The 14,461-nt window shown below is 41.7% G+C and overlaps 1 protein-coding gene and 1 long non-coding RNA gene across 2 annotated transcripts in view; one reads left to right on the forward strand and one right to left on the reverse strand.

The window, feature by feature from the left end:
• PLCXD3 (phosphatidylinositol specific phospholipase C X domain containing 3) overlaps window positions 1-6,035 on the reverse strand; it is a 126,457-nt gene extending 120,422 nt beyond the window's left edge. The window contains exon 1 of the mRNA XM_039545403.1: window positions 5,727-6,035. Within this exon, the coding sequence (XP_039401337.1) occupies window positions 5,727-5,829 (103 nt within the window). The 5' untranslated portion in view covers window positions 5,830-6,035. The remainder of the gene's footprint in view (window positions 1-5,726) is intronic.
• LOC120408456 overlaps window positions 1-12,748 on the forward strand; it is a 52,671-nt gene extending 39,923 nt beyond the window's left edge. Inside the window, exon 4 of the long non-coding RNA XR_005600706.1 lies at window positions 12,505-12,748. This is a non-coding gene — a long non-coding RNA (uncharacterized LOC120408456). The remainder of the gene's footprint in view (window positions 1-12,504) is intronic.
• The last annotated feature ends 1,713 nt before the right edge of the window (window positions 12,749-14,461 follow it).

Consider the following 14,461-nt stretch of genomic DNA (forward strand, 5'->3'; position numbering starts at 1 on the left):
TTTTGCAACCCCAATGTGGCCCTTGGGCCAAAAAGTTTGCCCACCCCTGCACTAGCCTATTGCAGCAGGGGCTTTCCACAGTTTCTTTCCTTTGTACAGCTAACTTTATAGGTATATCTCCATATATTATTATATCATAGAACTGGAAGGGACCCTGAAAGGTCGCTGGGTCCAGCCCCCTGCCTTCCCTAGCAGGACCACATACTGATTTTGCCCCAGATCCCTAAGTTGCCCCTTCAAGGATTGAACTCACAACCCTAGGTTTAGCAGGCCAATGCTCCAACCACTGAGCTAACCCTCCCCTTCTCAGCTCTTCCTTTTTGTTTCCTGTTCCTCCTACTTATAGCCTTCCAATTACTTCATTAGCCTAGTAACTACCACCCAGGTGCTCATAACCTCCCCCCCTCCTCCAACAGAAAGTGGTTAACTGTCTCCAGCTGGGCCTGCAGCCTTCTTCCTGCTACAGTATCATCAGTGATCAGGGTGCTGCTGCTAGCACTCTGTCACAGAGGGGCGGGGATTAGGAGGCAGCCCTTTCATCAGCATCTCCCATTGGCTAGTTTAGGTGGCTTCCTGTCTAGTACGCTGGCTTTTGTTCTTAGGTACCTATCTCTCTCCATTCATTGTACAGAAAGCCTAATCCAGACTTCGTGGATCCCATTGTTGTTCTAGTGATTTCCAAGGTGCCTAAAAGTTAAGCACTATGATGCTCAATGTCACAATGCCTATGTCCCTGGGCCACAGTTAGGTACCAGGCTTCCTAAAGATGCTTTCCCCCCCCCCCCCCAAAGAGTATCATTAGCTAACACCAGCATTTAAGAATTAGAGATTTGGATAACCGGATGTGCTTTGGGATTGTTAATGGTCTATAGGAGAAAAGGACCAAATTTCAGAGGGTTTAATCTTGTGCCAATTATGTCCATGGGAGTTTTGCATTAACTTTAATGAGAGCAGGATCAAGTACATAGTTCTGAAATGAGCAAGAACTCCTTTTGAAATCAATGGGAATTTTGCTCAATTTAAAGACCACAGAATTTGCTCCATAGTTAATATTGGTGCTGTCTGGCACTGTTAGCAGACTCAGCAAAGCAGTCAAAGATCAAACATACATGGAGACTGAAATACCCTCTCATTCCTAGAAATAGTTATTCCTAAAGAGCGTTGAGGTATGTTAGCAGGGCAGTGGGAGGAAACTTGCATTGTTACTGACTGTGCTGCACCTGACCTCTGGACAAAGCTACAGTAGGAAAATTAGTACCAATTTTACTGCAACATTTCAGCTGCAGTTGCTGAAAAATGGCATGGAATTTCTTAGCACAGATGCCCCCATTAAAATCTTAAGGCTCTTAGTGATGTCAGCCAAGCAACCAGTACCCTTCATGAGTATCAAATGTAATTTAGTATGTATGGAAATAAATGAATTTGATGATCTGCTCAAAACGGACTCAAAAATCTCTTTTTTAAAAAAAAACCCAAGCTCTGTATTTTGAAGGGAAACTTGGTCTGTAAATGTCCCTATACATTTAAAGTTAGTTAACTTATTTGTCATTATATGCAACACACTGCGACAACAACATTGTGTTTGTTTTTAAATAAAAAGCTATTAACAAAAAATAAGCAAGCTTTTTTTATATAACACAAGCACAATCTGACCTAGTGATGGTCCTTCATAGATTCCTATAACTGGATATTAACGCCAATACCAAAAATGCTGCAGAAGGTAAGCCATTTAGGCATTTTGTATTGTGAAGACAGTGCAAGACTCAGGCAAACACACCAGAAAAACAGAGGCACAAACTGTAAAGAAGAAGAAACTATGATGTTTAAAAACAAAAGCAAAATACAGAGGGACACTAGCAAACAACAGTTGCAATGATATCAGCTTGAAGTATCTTTGACTGGTGATACAAATGTCATAGCACCTGTAGCTGGTGTTTAGGGCTTGCAGGAAATGAGGTACGAAATGTTGACATTTATCATAAGTGTTTACTGGGACACCTAAGAGCCATTATAATTTACATTAGATTGTTAGAGCCCTAGTACAGTACAAAAGGACATATCAGAAAACTTCTCACAAACCAGGCTTCCTGTTAATCCCAGAACCATCAAGTTGATCTAGGTTTACTAACTTGATTAGCATTTCAGACTGCAACACCAATTTGGGCATCATTTTAGTTAAATAGCATCTTTTGATGAAAAAAGAAAAGGAGGTGGAGAACAATTGCTTTAGTAATCATAGCAAATCAGGCACTGTGAGCTATCATTCTTTACCTTATTCGGTTCAGGGACTAGACTGACATTTTACATGAGATGTTTTCGAAATGCTACAGAAAATGAAGTCACATATTGAAACTCAGTATTTACTATCTGTCTCTCTCTCTCTCTCTCTCTCTCTCACACACACACACACACACAAACCCACCATAACTCACAGTCAAAACTGGGATTTTCAGATATGCCCAGGGAATGAATTTCAATGAATGGCAATTCAATGTAAATTGTGCACCTAACTCTCTTAAGCTCCTTTGAAATTCCTAGAATACAAGCTTACTTTACACCAATAGTTATCATGATTTTAAGTGATAGTGCATTTTACTCTTGTATTGCCCTTTTTACTCTGGTAAAGTAACACAAGGAAATGGTATTTCTCAAGGAAGTGTGTGTGTGTGTGTGTGTGTATATAAGTAAAAGAGTCAAATGCTATGAGTCTGTAATTCATTTTACCTACAAAGGTGCATACTGCTCACTTTTCATGAGTAAGAGAACTACCTCCACATACAGACAAAAATGTATTTGTTTGGAATTAGCCATATACAGCAGTAGATAAATATTATGCAGCCAGTGTTCTTGTCTGTACATGGGCAATGCGATGGAATAAGGTACCATAATTTAAGAGAAAGACACAACAGTAGCACAGACTATGCTAGTTTACCTCCTTAGTAGTTTGCCACCATTCATTTACTATATAGAGAGAAGTGCTATTTTCAGAGTGCTTTACAATTTTCACTCTTTGGCAGTGTTTAAAATCAGTGGATTTATGTCAGTCCATTTACAATGTAATTGCGGCATCAGAATGACTCATTTAGGGAAGACTATCTCCTGCTCTACACTACAGGGTTAGGTTGACCTAGCTATGGATGTGTCTTCACTTAAATTTGGCTGCCGCTGGCGTAAGTGCCTCTCTACTCCAATTTAGTAACATCACCTCTCTAAGTGGCATACAGTCATGGTCGATGTAATTTGTCAACACAGTGTCAGTGTCAACATTGTATTGCTTATGTCAACTGTTACTGGCCTCTAGGAGCCATCCCACAATGCCCCCACACTGACAATACAATTGATACAAGCACTCCTGATGAGGATGTGCACTGCCAACACAAGGAGCCAAGTGTGCACACACACAAGCAATGTACAGCTATGGTGGCTGTAAGCTGACATAAATTAGTTGACATAATTTTGTAGTATAGACATGGCCTAACAGAAGACATTTAGAAATAGTCAGTCCAACATATCCATATATATTTTAATACCTTACCTTGCCCCCTGCACCACCATTTTTAATAGCAGTGGGTTTTTAAAGTTTGTCCGTTGGGGATACTAGCTGGGATAGGTGGGAGGAGAGGGATTCTTTCATGATCAAGAATGGAAGCAAAAATTGTAATCAGACTGACAAGAGCATTTTGAACAGTTGTGTAAAGCAAACTAATTGCATGCCATATAAAGAAAGAGGGATACATGCTAAGTTATACTGAAATGTGTGGCAAAGGCAGGCTATATCTGTATATGTGATATCACTTTAATAATAGAAATGCATACCACTTCTAATACCCATTAGTTGCTTAATCTCATTTGGTTTTCAAGCATCCAAGTCAATATAAAATCATGTACTCATGTAACCACAAGGCATTCGTTTCTGGTGTTATCCCTAACGAGTCCATTTCTTTAGAAATCTTATAAGCACGAGCAGCACAGTATTAAGTGACACACCCTGCAGACTATCATCTTCTGCTGCAGCAAATTTAGTTTGTCAGATATTCCACATGTGCAGTCCTTTAATAAGACAAGTAGCCACAGGCATTCAAAGGCTGTAGTTGAACCACTGGTTAGGTACTTGAAGAACAGCTTCAAATGCAGAGAAGAGGTGTGAGAGAGATTATTGGTTGTTGTTTTTTTTAAATTCAGACTAATGCAACTGGCAAATAAACATGTCGCAGCCCAGTAAGCTGTTAACACTCTTATAGGGCAATTAAATTATTAGTATTTAATAGTCACCAGTTAACATCTGCTGAATACCAATGCTTCTTTTTGTCATTGTTTTGGTGGTATTGCTTTTCCCCCCAGAACACTCTACCACCCCAATCCATTTCAGTCACGTAATTATTGAGAGAACACATTAGCATTTTCAAAGAGATGTCTGATTTTTACCTTTGCTCTGTCTGGCTGCAAACCCCCACTGAACAATGGGAGTTCAGAAGCAGGCAAATGTGGCATATTCCTACTATAGTTCCTATAAAATGACAGCCCAATACTTCTCACCAGTTCTTGTGGATTTTGAACAAGCACATCCCATATATTATAAAGCCCTTATGTGCTCTCACAAAACTGGTACCCTGCATTTGACATTGCCTTGGCGGTAGAGAGGGTGTAATAATGATACTGCTTTAATAGTCCTAAATAAGTTCTTTCAGTTTCCAAAGCTGAAGATGCTTTGCTAATTACAGCTCATTGATCTGTTGGGAAAGGGGGGGGGGAGGGAATGCATTAAGGATCTCCAAACAGTTTAGCACTCCAGATTGTGCAGGTCATTTGAAAAGTTAAGACAAAGTAATTTCTCCTCTATCCTGGGCTGCATGAGCTTCCAACCCATAGTGAATCTTTTACGGAAGAAAGTGGTAAGCATGCAGTGTCTTTCTTTCCCAAGAAGAGCTCTGTGTCAGCTCAGAAGCTCGCTCCTCTCTCTCAGCAAACCCAAGCTGGTCCAATAAAAGACCAACCTTGTCTTTCTAACATCCTGGGACTAGCATAGCTACAAGAAAACAGCATACAGGAACCTTTACACATACTTCATGCAAGCATCAACCACTGAACACGAGCTCACAGCAATTGCTGGCTCGCTCTCTCACAGCCATACAAACACACACCCTTCTGCATTTCACTAACTAGCTCATTCCCTTGCACATCTGCACCAGATCACCCCAGTGCCAACACGTCAAGCAGCCCTGCAGGGAAAAGGAGCTTTGCCGCTGCTGTGGCTACCCCGAACTTTCCTCGCCTCTTCTCGCAGGGAGGGGCCTTGTCTCTTTAAGTGAGACTTGAGAAGAATATTAATGACTCTGGGAGGGTCTGGCAAAGAAATCGCCAGATCCCTCCAATTCAATGTCAACAAGAAGGAGGTGAATGGCCGTGGTGGAGGGAGGACAGGGATCTGAGCTGTAAAACCACGGGGGAGGAAATATGGGCACGGAGAAGGGAAGCGAGGGGGAAATGAGGGGAACAGACCGGGCTCCACACACACAAAGGCAGCTCAGAAAAGCAGTCACCTTGCAAGCAGCGCTCCGCTAGAGATTTCACCCCTCTACCCACTGAGGCAAGAAGTGGAAATGCAAGAGCTCGCCCCATTTCTCAGCGAACGAGGCTTTCCTGGGCACATGCTAGTCAATATCTGCCTTTAATAAACGTAAGGGGGTGAGGGGAACAAGCCAACCCGCTTAGCTGCGGGCTCCTACCTGGGATCGCTAGGTTGGTGAGGGGGAGGCTGTGGATGCTTTCTGGCAAAGTTGCCATCCAGTCTGCGAATTTCAGCTCACTCTTGCCTTGCGACGAAGCCATGCTGCTGCCGGGCTCGCCTCCTCGCGCCTTCCTCTGCCGGGCAGCCTGACTGCCTGCAACCCGACGGCCGCTCCTCCCGCCCTGCCGGAGTTTACACGCTGCTCCGCGCCACACCCACAGGATGGCGCAGACACATGCTCATTTTAATAATTATTCCAAACGCGCCGCGCAGCCACCGGGCGCGGATGGAGCTTTTCGTTCTCGCCCACCACTCCTGCTTGAAACCTGCCCTTCCTACAACCACTTTGCTGTGCATTTTAACTGGAGCCACGCTGCTCCCATATGCCTCACACTCCCCCCCCCCCTTGTTTGCTGTTTCGGGCTGACTCGCTGGAACCAATTTGCTCTGCTTCTGACTGGGATTTTGCTCATTCATTTTTAATCAATGGCGTATAATACTTTCTCCCTCAGGCGCTTATTTTTGTCTGTTTCCCCCTGCTCCTCACGGGGGTCTTCGCTTCGGCGGCTGGCCCTCTCCGGAAGCATGATTTTCATCTCACTCAACTGTCTCCTCACACAGGGCTTCTTCCTTTATTTAAAAAAAAAATGTCGACATCATCCTCTTCTGTTCTTTGATCTTTTGGGCACCACTCAGGGTTGCCTCTTCTTCTGCACTTCATTCCCTGATTAAAAGGATGATCTAAGTGGCTGTTTTACATGGACAGGGGTGGTGTATATTCATGAATGAACTCAAATACCCCTTTCAGTGTATTGATGTGTACAGCAGTTTAGATGGGGGATGGAGACATAACTAGGACACCCCCTCTACACTGGGACATGGACACTAGTGGGGAGAGAGAACACCCTCCTGACCGTCCGCTGCCTCCTCCCCGACAGCCCTGTGGGATGAGGAATAAAGAATGTCTCCCCAAAGGGAGGTCACTCCCAGGCAGGGCCGGTGCAAGGAAGTTTCACGCCCTAGGCGAAACTTCCACCTTGCACCCCCCCCAGCCCTGAGGCAGCTCCCCACCCCCCACTCTGCCCTGAGCCCCCCTCCCCCCCCGCGGCAGCTCCCCCTCCCCGGGGAGCCTTGCAGCACCTCCCCAACCCAGCTCTCTTCTGCGCCACGTCCTCCCCAAGCATGCTGCCCCCGCTTTAATTCTCCTCCCAGGCTTGCAGCGCCAAACAGCTGATTGGCGCTGCAAGCCTGGGAGGTGGGAGAAGTGGAGCAGCAACCGCGCGCTCTGGGAGGAACTGCTGTAAAAAAAAATTGGGGGCACCGCTTTTTGGCACCCCCAAATCTTGGCGCCCTAGGCAACCGCCTAGTTCGCCTTAATGGTAGCACCGGCCCTGCTCCCAGGAGCCAGAGGCATAGCAGCAGTAGTTGCAGTAGGATGGGATGGGGGTGGGGGGAGTGTGGAAGAGGAGCAGGCATGAAGCCATCAGCCCTTAAGAAATTCCATCTAGGACACATAGCAGGTCTCAGCAACACAGGCTATCCACAAGCACATAGAAATACCTAGAAATGCTGGAAAGGACCTCAAGAGGTCATCTAGCCTCAGTGAAGGGGGCTGGCAGGACCATACCTAGACCATCCCTGACAGGTGTTTGTCTAACCTGTTCTTAAAAACCTCTAATGATGGAATTTCCACAACTTCCCTTAGAAGCCTCTTCTAGAGCTTAACTATCCTTTGTCTAGTATCTAACCTAAATCTATCTTGCTGCAGCTTAAGGATGTTACTTCTTGTCCTACCTTCAGTACATGGAGAACAATTGATCATCCTCCTCTTTATAATGTATTTGAAGACTGTTATCAGGTCTCTCCTTGAAGTCTTCTTTTCTCAAGACTACATGCCCTGGTTTTTATCCTTTCCTCACAGATCAGGTTTTCTAAACCTTTTGTCATTTTTGTTGCTCTCCTCTGGATTCTCTCCAAGTTGTCCACATCTTTCTTAAAGTGTGGTGCCCAGAACTGGACACAATACACCAGCTGAGACCTCAGTAGAGACCAAGTAGAGCAGGACAATTACCTCCTGTGTCTTACATACAACACTCTTGTTAGCACACTCCAGAATGATATTAGCTTTGTTTGCAGCTACATCACATTGCTGACTCATACTCAATTTGTGATCCACTGTTATCACCCGATTCTTTTCACTAGTACAGCCACTTAGCCAGTTATTCCCCATTTTGCAGTTGTGTAGTGTTTTGTTATGGTAGGGCTGTCCTCTGCTCCCTACACTGGCTCCCCTTACAGTACAGAGTCAAGTTCAAGGTCTTGGTCCTTATTTTCAAGTGCTCTTTGACCTGGACCCAGCATATCTAAAATATCACATAAAGCTTTGGGAAGAAGTGGGATTAATGACTTGGCTTCTCAGGCACAATGGAACTTTCTAGTTTCTGTCCTAAAGGTCAAGCTCGACTGTGCCAGGGACAGAGCATTCTCAGGGGTCAGCCTGAAATTTTTTAACAAACTCCCACACAAAGTGAGAGGGATCCAATTAAACAAACCTCACAACTTTCCATGCTAAGTGGAATGTGCACTTCTTAACCCTGCCTTCTCTAAGTAACACATTCTGCTACAAGTTCTTGAACTGTGGCTTTTCTTACACAAACACAGAGCAGCATGTATATCAAAACTGGAAGCAAATCATAGCCCTACCAAAACAAAACACTATAACACATACACCAGGGGTAGGCAACCAAAGGCGGCACGCGAGCTGATTTTCAGTGGCACTCACACTGCCCAGGTCCTGGCCACCTGTTTGGGGGGCTCTGCATTTTAATTTAATTTTAAATGAAGCTTCTTAAACATTTTAAAAATCTTATTTACTTTACATACAACAATAGTTTAGTTATATATCATAGACGTATAGAAAGAGACCTTCTAAAAAACATTAAAATGTATTACTGGCACCCAAAACCTTAAATTAGAGTGAATAAATGAAGACTCGGCACACCACTTCTGAAAGGTTGCCAACCCCTGACATATACAATTCTCTCCCTTGGGAGTGGACGAGAGAGAGAATGAACCACACATGATTGATGTCAGTCAAATTACTTAACGCACTACTGGAAGGTGCTTGGATATTGCAGTGATAGTTTAAGAACCTATATAGACTAGAGTAGTAGTGAAGTGACCTAAATGAGGACTTCCAGGTCTTTGGTCCCCTATGACACAGATGGAACATGTTTTGTCTTGGCCATTTGCAACAAACGCCCAGTGGGGAGCAGGAATGTAACAAGTGACTGATAAATACTACTGGCAAGAAATTGAACTTTCTATCCTGGCTTCAGTGACATGCCCTGTGCCAGAGTTACATATTCCCTGTCACATGAGAAGTTTTAGTGTTTACTGACTCCAGCAGTTACTGTGACATCGTCTTGTTTTTAAAAATTCACATGAAAATAAAACAAACCAAAAGTAAGTCACAGTCTGTTTCTGTCTTAGATCCTGTCAGTGGCTTTCCGATCCCATGGCCACTTGTTCTCAAAATAGCTCTTCCTACAGTATGCTCTTCCGTGCTCAGGTAGATCAGCCACATGGACTTAATCTTTTCTGTTCCTGGTGTTTTTCTTAGGGACTGGGGGTGCATGAGTTAGTTCTGCCAGTACAAGAGCAAAGTCAGTAGGCCTCTGTGTCCTTGTTTTTGTTTCAATGTCTTTTACTCCTCTAGGACACACTGCCAGGGATAGTTATGACAGGTGGCTTTGGCACGCATGGTATATCTATTATCTTGGTAAACTGCCAGCCTCTTTTTGTTTGGATTTTAACTTTCTCTCCTACTTGCAATAGGAGTAATTGTTGTGCATTTTTGTCATAGTATTTCTTCTGCTTCTAAATTCCTTTTGTAGCTACTTCCAAGTTAAGTGCTTTACTTCAGGAAGATTATTAAACGTAGGCAGAATGACAAATGTCTGAATAGTACCACTGAACTGGTACACCTACTAAAGCATTGTGAGGCTTGTTGCAATTTTTATTTTTTGACAATTCTAAATATTGATCCCTTGAATGCATTATCACTTTTTATTTTTATCTAGTTCTTGATATTTGTTTTGACTTCTCTGCTAGCTCATTCGACTGTAATAATAACAGTAAAGGTTTGATGTGATTTGCTTGAACTAATAGGTAAAAGGAAATTATTGAAATGAACCACTTGGACCATTATGGGTTATCAACTTCTCTGGAATCTGATGGTGAGCAAACTGTGATGTATAGTGTGGCATTGCATTATGTGGCAGGCAAGAACTCAGTTTAAAAAAAAATCTGAGAAGTAGTTACTCGTTTAAGTCAAATTCACAATACAGATAAGACAAGTATCTCCCAGTTCAAAGAACAGTGGAGCGATTTCTTGGCATATAGAGCATTTAAAAAACATTTAAATAAAAAAAAAGGATGCTTTTGTTTCAACACCCACAGAAGGTATTCAATAGAAGTAGATCTCAAGGAGGGATTTGAATAAGGAGATGATATTGAACTGATGCTCCATCACAGGAAAGATGTTCAATCTGTAGTGAGTAGTATAGAAAAAAAGTGTAGAGATATTTGTGGGATGAGTGGGCAAACAGGCATCAAGGCTACCATGCTTTTCTCCAATATTAGCAATTCTTTATTCCCTGCCTGTTAGTGTGTAAATCCATTCCTTCCAAAGTAACTGGTCTTATACACCAGAAAAGAACACAAGTCTATATGGTCCATGCTGTGAAGCAAAATAACACACTGCATGCTAGAGCTAAAGACAAGGTATCATTTTGCATCATCTTGGAGTGACATGAAAAAATATACAATATAATACTACATATTTTCAAACAAGTGCTTTAAGTTTTGTAATCAATACAATCCATGACAGAGGGGTGAGGGTTAAAGTTTTTATTCACACAGGTTTGGTAACATTACTCAAAAGTTACAAATGAATTATGCTGGGCAACTCAAAAAGTACTGATAAATCTTTATACCACTCCATCATGTATTCTGTACATGACATTTTCTTACAGAAAAATGATTTTATAAAGGGTTTAGAAAAGTTAAACATACAACTGGTACTATTGCTTGTATCGTTCCACCTGTACCCAAGAGACCATGAGTCAAACTGTATAGGACTCCGGGCAAGAAAAAAAAATTAAAACCCCTTCAGTAGCTTTTTTCTATATCTAAAAATGACAGAGTTCGTCTGTTATTTTGGACTTTCCAGGGCTGGAAGTCAATGTTTTCTGTCTCATTGAAGAGGTATGACTCTCCCTCTTTGCAGTAGTATAAAATTGCTGGCTAAAGCTTTCACAAGCAATTAGTGATTTGAGTGCCTCAATTTTTGGATGCCTAACTTGAGATACCTTAAAGGGGCCTGATTTTCAGATCATCAGTACTTGGCACTTTTTAAAAATCAGGTCCCTTTAAGGTGTCTCAAGTTAGTCAACCTTGAAAAATCTTTGTCTCTGTTTCTAGTACACTGCAACTCTCAAATCTGTCACTGACTCAGAGTGGTAGCCGTGTTAGTCTGTATCAGCAAAAACAATGAGGAGTCCTTGTGGCACCTTAGAGTCTAACAAATTTATTTAGGTATTAGCTTTCATGGGCTAGAACCCACTTCATCAGATGCATGAAGTGGAAAATACAGGAGCAGGTATAAATACATGAAAGGATGGGGGTTGCTTTACCAAGTGTGAGGTCAGTCTAATGAGACAATTCACTTAACAGCAGGATACCAAGGGAAGAAAGATAACTTTTGAAGTGGTAATGAGAATGGTCCATTTCAGACAGTTGAGTGACCAGCAATGATGTGCCAGCAATGCCCCTCTGCCATGTACATTGGCCAGACTGCACAGTCTCTACTCAAAAGAATAAATGGACACAAATCTGACATCAGGAATCATAACATTCAAAAGCCAGTAGGAGAACACTTCAATCTCTCTGGTCACTCAATAACAGACCTAAAAGTAGCAATTCTTCAACAACAAAAACTTCAAAAACAGACTCCAATGTGAAACTGGATTAATTTACAAACTGGACACCATCAGATTAAGCCTGAAAAAAGACTGGGAGTGGTTTGGTCATTACAAAATCTAAACCTATTTTCCCCAGTACTAATTTCCCCCTACTGTTACTCACACCTTGTCAACTGTCTGAAATGGACCACTCTCATTACCACTTCAAAAGTTATCTTTCCTCCCTATTGTTAAATGAATTGTCTCATTAGACTAACCTCACACTTGGTAAGGCAACCCCCATCCTTTCATGTATTTATACTTGCTCCTGTATTTTCCACTTCATGCATCTGATGAAGTGGGTTCTAGCCCACAAAAGCTTACGCCCAAATGCATTTGTTAGGCTCTAAGGTGCCACAAGGACTCCTCCTTGTTTTTGTCTCAGGACTGAATATTTCCTGACCTGCACCGTGGATCAGTGTAATTTGGAGTGAGGGGGGAAGGCGAGGAATTCCACAGATTGTTAGACTCAGATATGCCAAGGAATGAATGACCATGAAGACTGAACTACCCTTTCACTACTAGTAGTATTCCCTCCAAAACAGGGCTGTAAGCACGCCGGTTAGTACTAAGTGCCCCTGCTTATTCTGGAGCAGTTGTGTAGAAAAATGGAATATTTCAAGTAGTAAAAATGTCAGTTTAGCAATCTTTAGCAGTAATACATGCATTTAATGAAAATGTTTCCTGTAGTTTTAGTTCTAGTAAAAGTAGCATTTTACGATAAAACTTCACTGATAAACTTTGTCATTTTAGCTACCAGAGATTGTCTTTTCACATGTCCTTGGGTTGAGGAAATGGCTTCTATTTTAGTCATGTGAAAAACAGAAGTAACAAGATCCTTCACTTTAACCACCTTAAAGTACAGTTCTACTCTGAAAAGTGACTCTGGAAAAATGGCCTCGTGGGGCATTGGCTCTCGATTGCCAAATTAAATGTGTTCAATTTACAAATAAAAATAGTTATCTAAATGCCAGTTCTACTCAAAACTGGTTTATGAGCACCACCGATCAGACCAAAATAAATAAATTAAAAAATGGGTTTTTTTCTACTTTGCATTGGAATTTCAGTGTTTGAATTTTTCTGACTCAAATTCTGGGAATCAGGTTGTTTTCTCTCCTCCTAACATCTCATGTCTATTAATAAAGGTCCTGCAGAACAAACTAAGTGCTTCTTTACACCTGTGTACCCCATTGCCTTCAAATTATTCCTCAGTGACATTTGGGCAATACCACTGCCTATAATTAATTGGTACTTAATTATCAATTATGTGGTTGCCACACGCACACACACGTATCTGTCTCTCAGCTTCACTGCTCTGCACAGCAAGCAGGAGTAAAATGCTATTTTCATCCCCAAAGTGAGAAAATAAAACTCTGAATATACTCACAGGAAGCAGACCTGCTGAGTAAGAAGCTGCCATTTTGACAGTCACAATAAGGATATGTAGGAGGGGCCACACAGTCTTTTGACAAATCTCTTTATAGCCTTACCTTGCATTCGTTAAGAATGCAGCATTAACTAACATCACTTTTGTCCAAATTACATGCAGCATTTCTGAAGAAACAAAAAAACCCAAAGCAATTAATCTTGTCTTCCTTCTATAAGGAAGATTTGTGCACAGCTTATATTTTCAGACAAAAACAAGTGAATGTGTCTCTTGCATTGTGATCTGAATGCATAAACTTTTAAGTCAAGCAGCTAAGTTATACACTACGGTACTGTGAAAAGGTGTCCACCTAGTTCCTGCTGAATTTGAAAAGATGCCACATCTGTCCTATACAGTGTTGTTGTAGCTGGGTTGATCCCAGGATGTTAAAGAAACAAGGTGGGTGAGTTAGTATCTTTTTATTGGACCAACTTCTGTTGGTGAGAGAGACAAGCTTTTGAGCTTGCACAACTCTGTACACACTTGAAAGATGAAGGAGCTTCAATTATCACCTAAATGTATTACTTTAATTGATGACTGGGAATGTGGCACTGCTGCTAAATGATTTTTTTTTTTAAGTTTTCCATGGGGAAAAAAGAAATCAGTAATGCAGGTACTTTTGCAAATAATGTAACTGAATTATTGACTGCAAAGATGGCAAAATCACTCAGAGCCCTATTCTCCAATAAATTCTTTATATGGTCACATTAAAATATGGAATTGGGTGGGAAGGGTTTAGAAGAGGAGAGAAGTTTTGGAAGTTTGCCATGCGATCCATCGACCTGAAAGTTAGTGTAATACCAACAAATACATTTCTCATAAATAAGAGCATCTGTGACTAAAAAGCCCCATGCATGGCTTGGTTAAAGAACTTGTCTAAAAGCTTGTTTTCAAGCATGTTGATTTCACCAAGTTCTCAAAAATTAAGGATGTCAAACAAAAATGAGATCTGGTCCAGAAAATAGGTCAGCAGCTGAACTAGCCTTGGGCAGCTCAGATACAGATTCCATAGCCATCATCAAGGTAGCCAGCCTAAAAACTAGAGCTCTTCCCCCCCTGTAGAAAATGTCTGCCTTTTGTTCAAGAAGCCCTCCTCCCCTCAAAACAATGCCCCCAATTTTTCAGTTTTGAAAAAAAAAAACATTTCAAGGATAACATACATTTTTCCATATATTTTCTTTTTGACAAAATCACTTTTTGATTAATGGAAAATGTACGTAAGACACTAAAAACCATTCACAAAACACCAGACATGATCATAGTCCAGTGAAAGAATCTAAATTT

Source organism: Mauremys reevesii, linkage group 6 (assembly GCF_016161935.1).
Source record: "Mauremys reevesii isolate NIE-2019 linkage group 6, ASM1616193v1, whole genome shotgun sequence".
In the NCBI taxonomy this organism is placed as follows: Eukaryota; Metazoa; Chordata; order Testudines; family Geoemydidae; genus Mauremys; species Mauremys reevesii.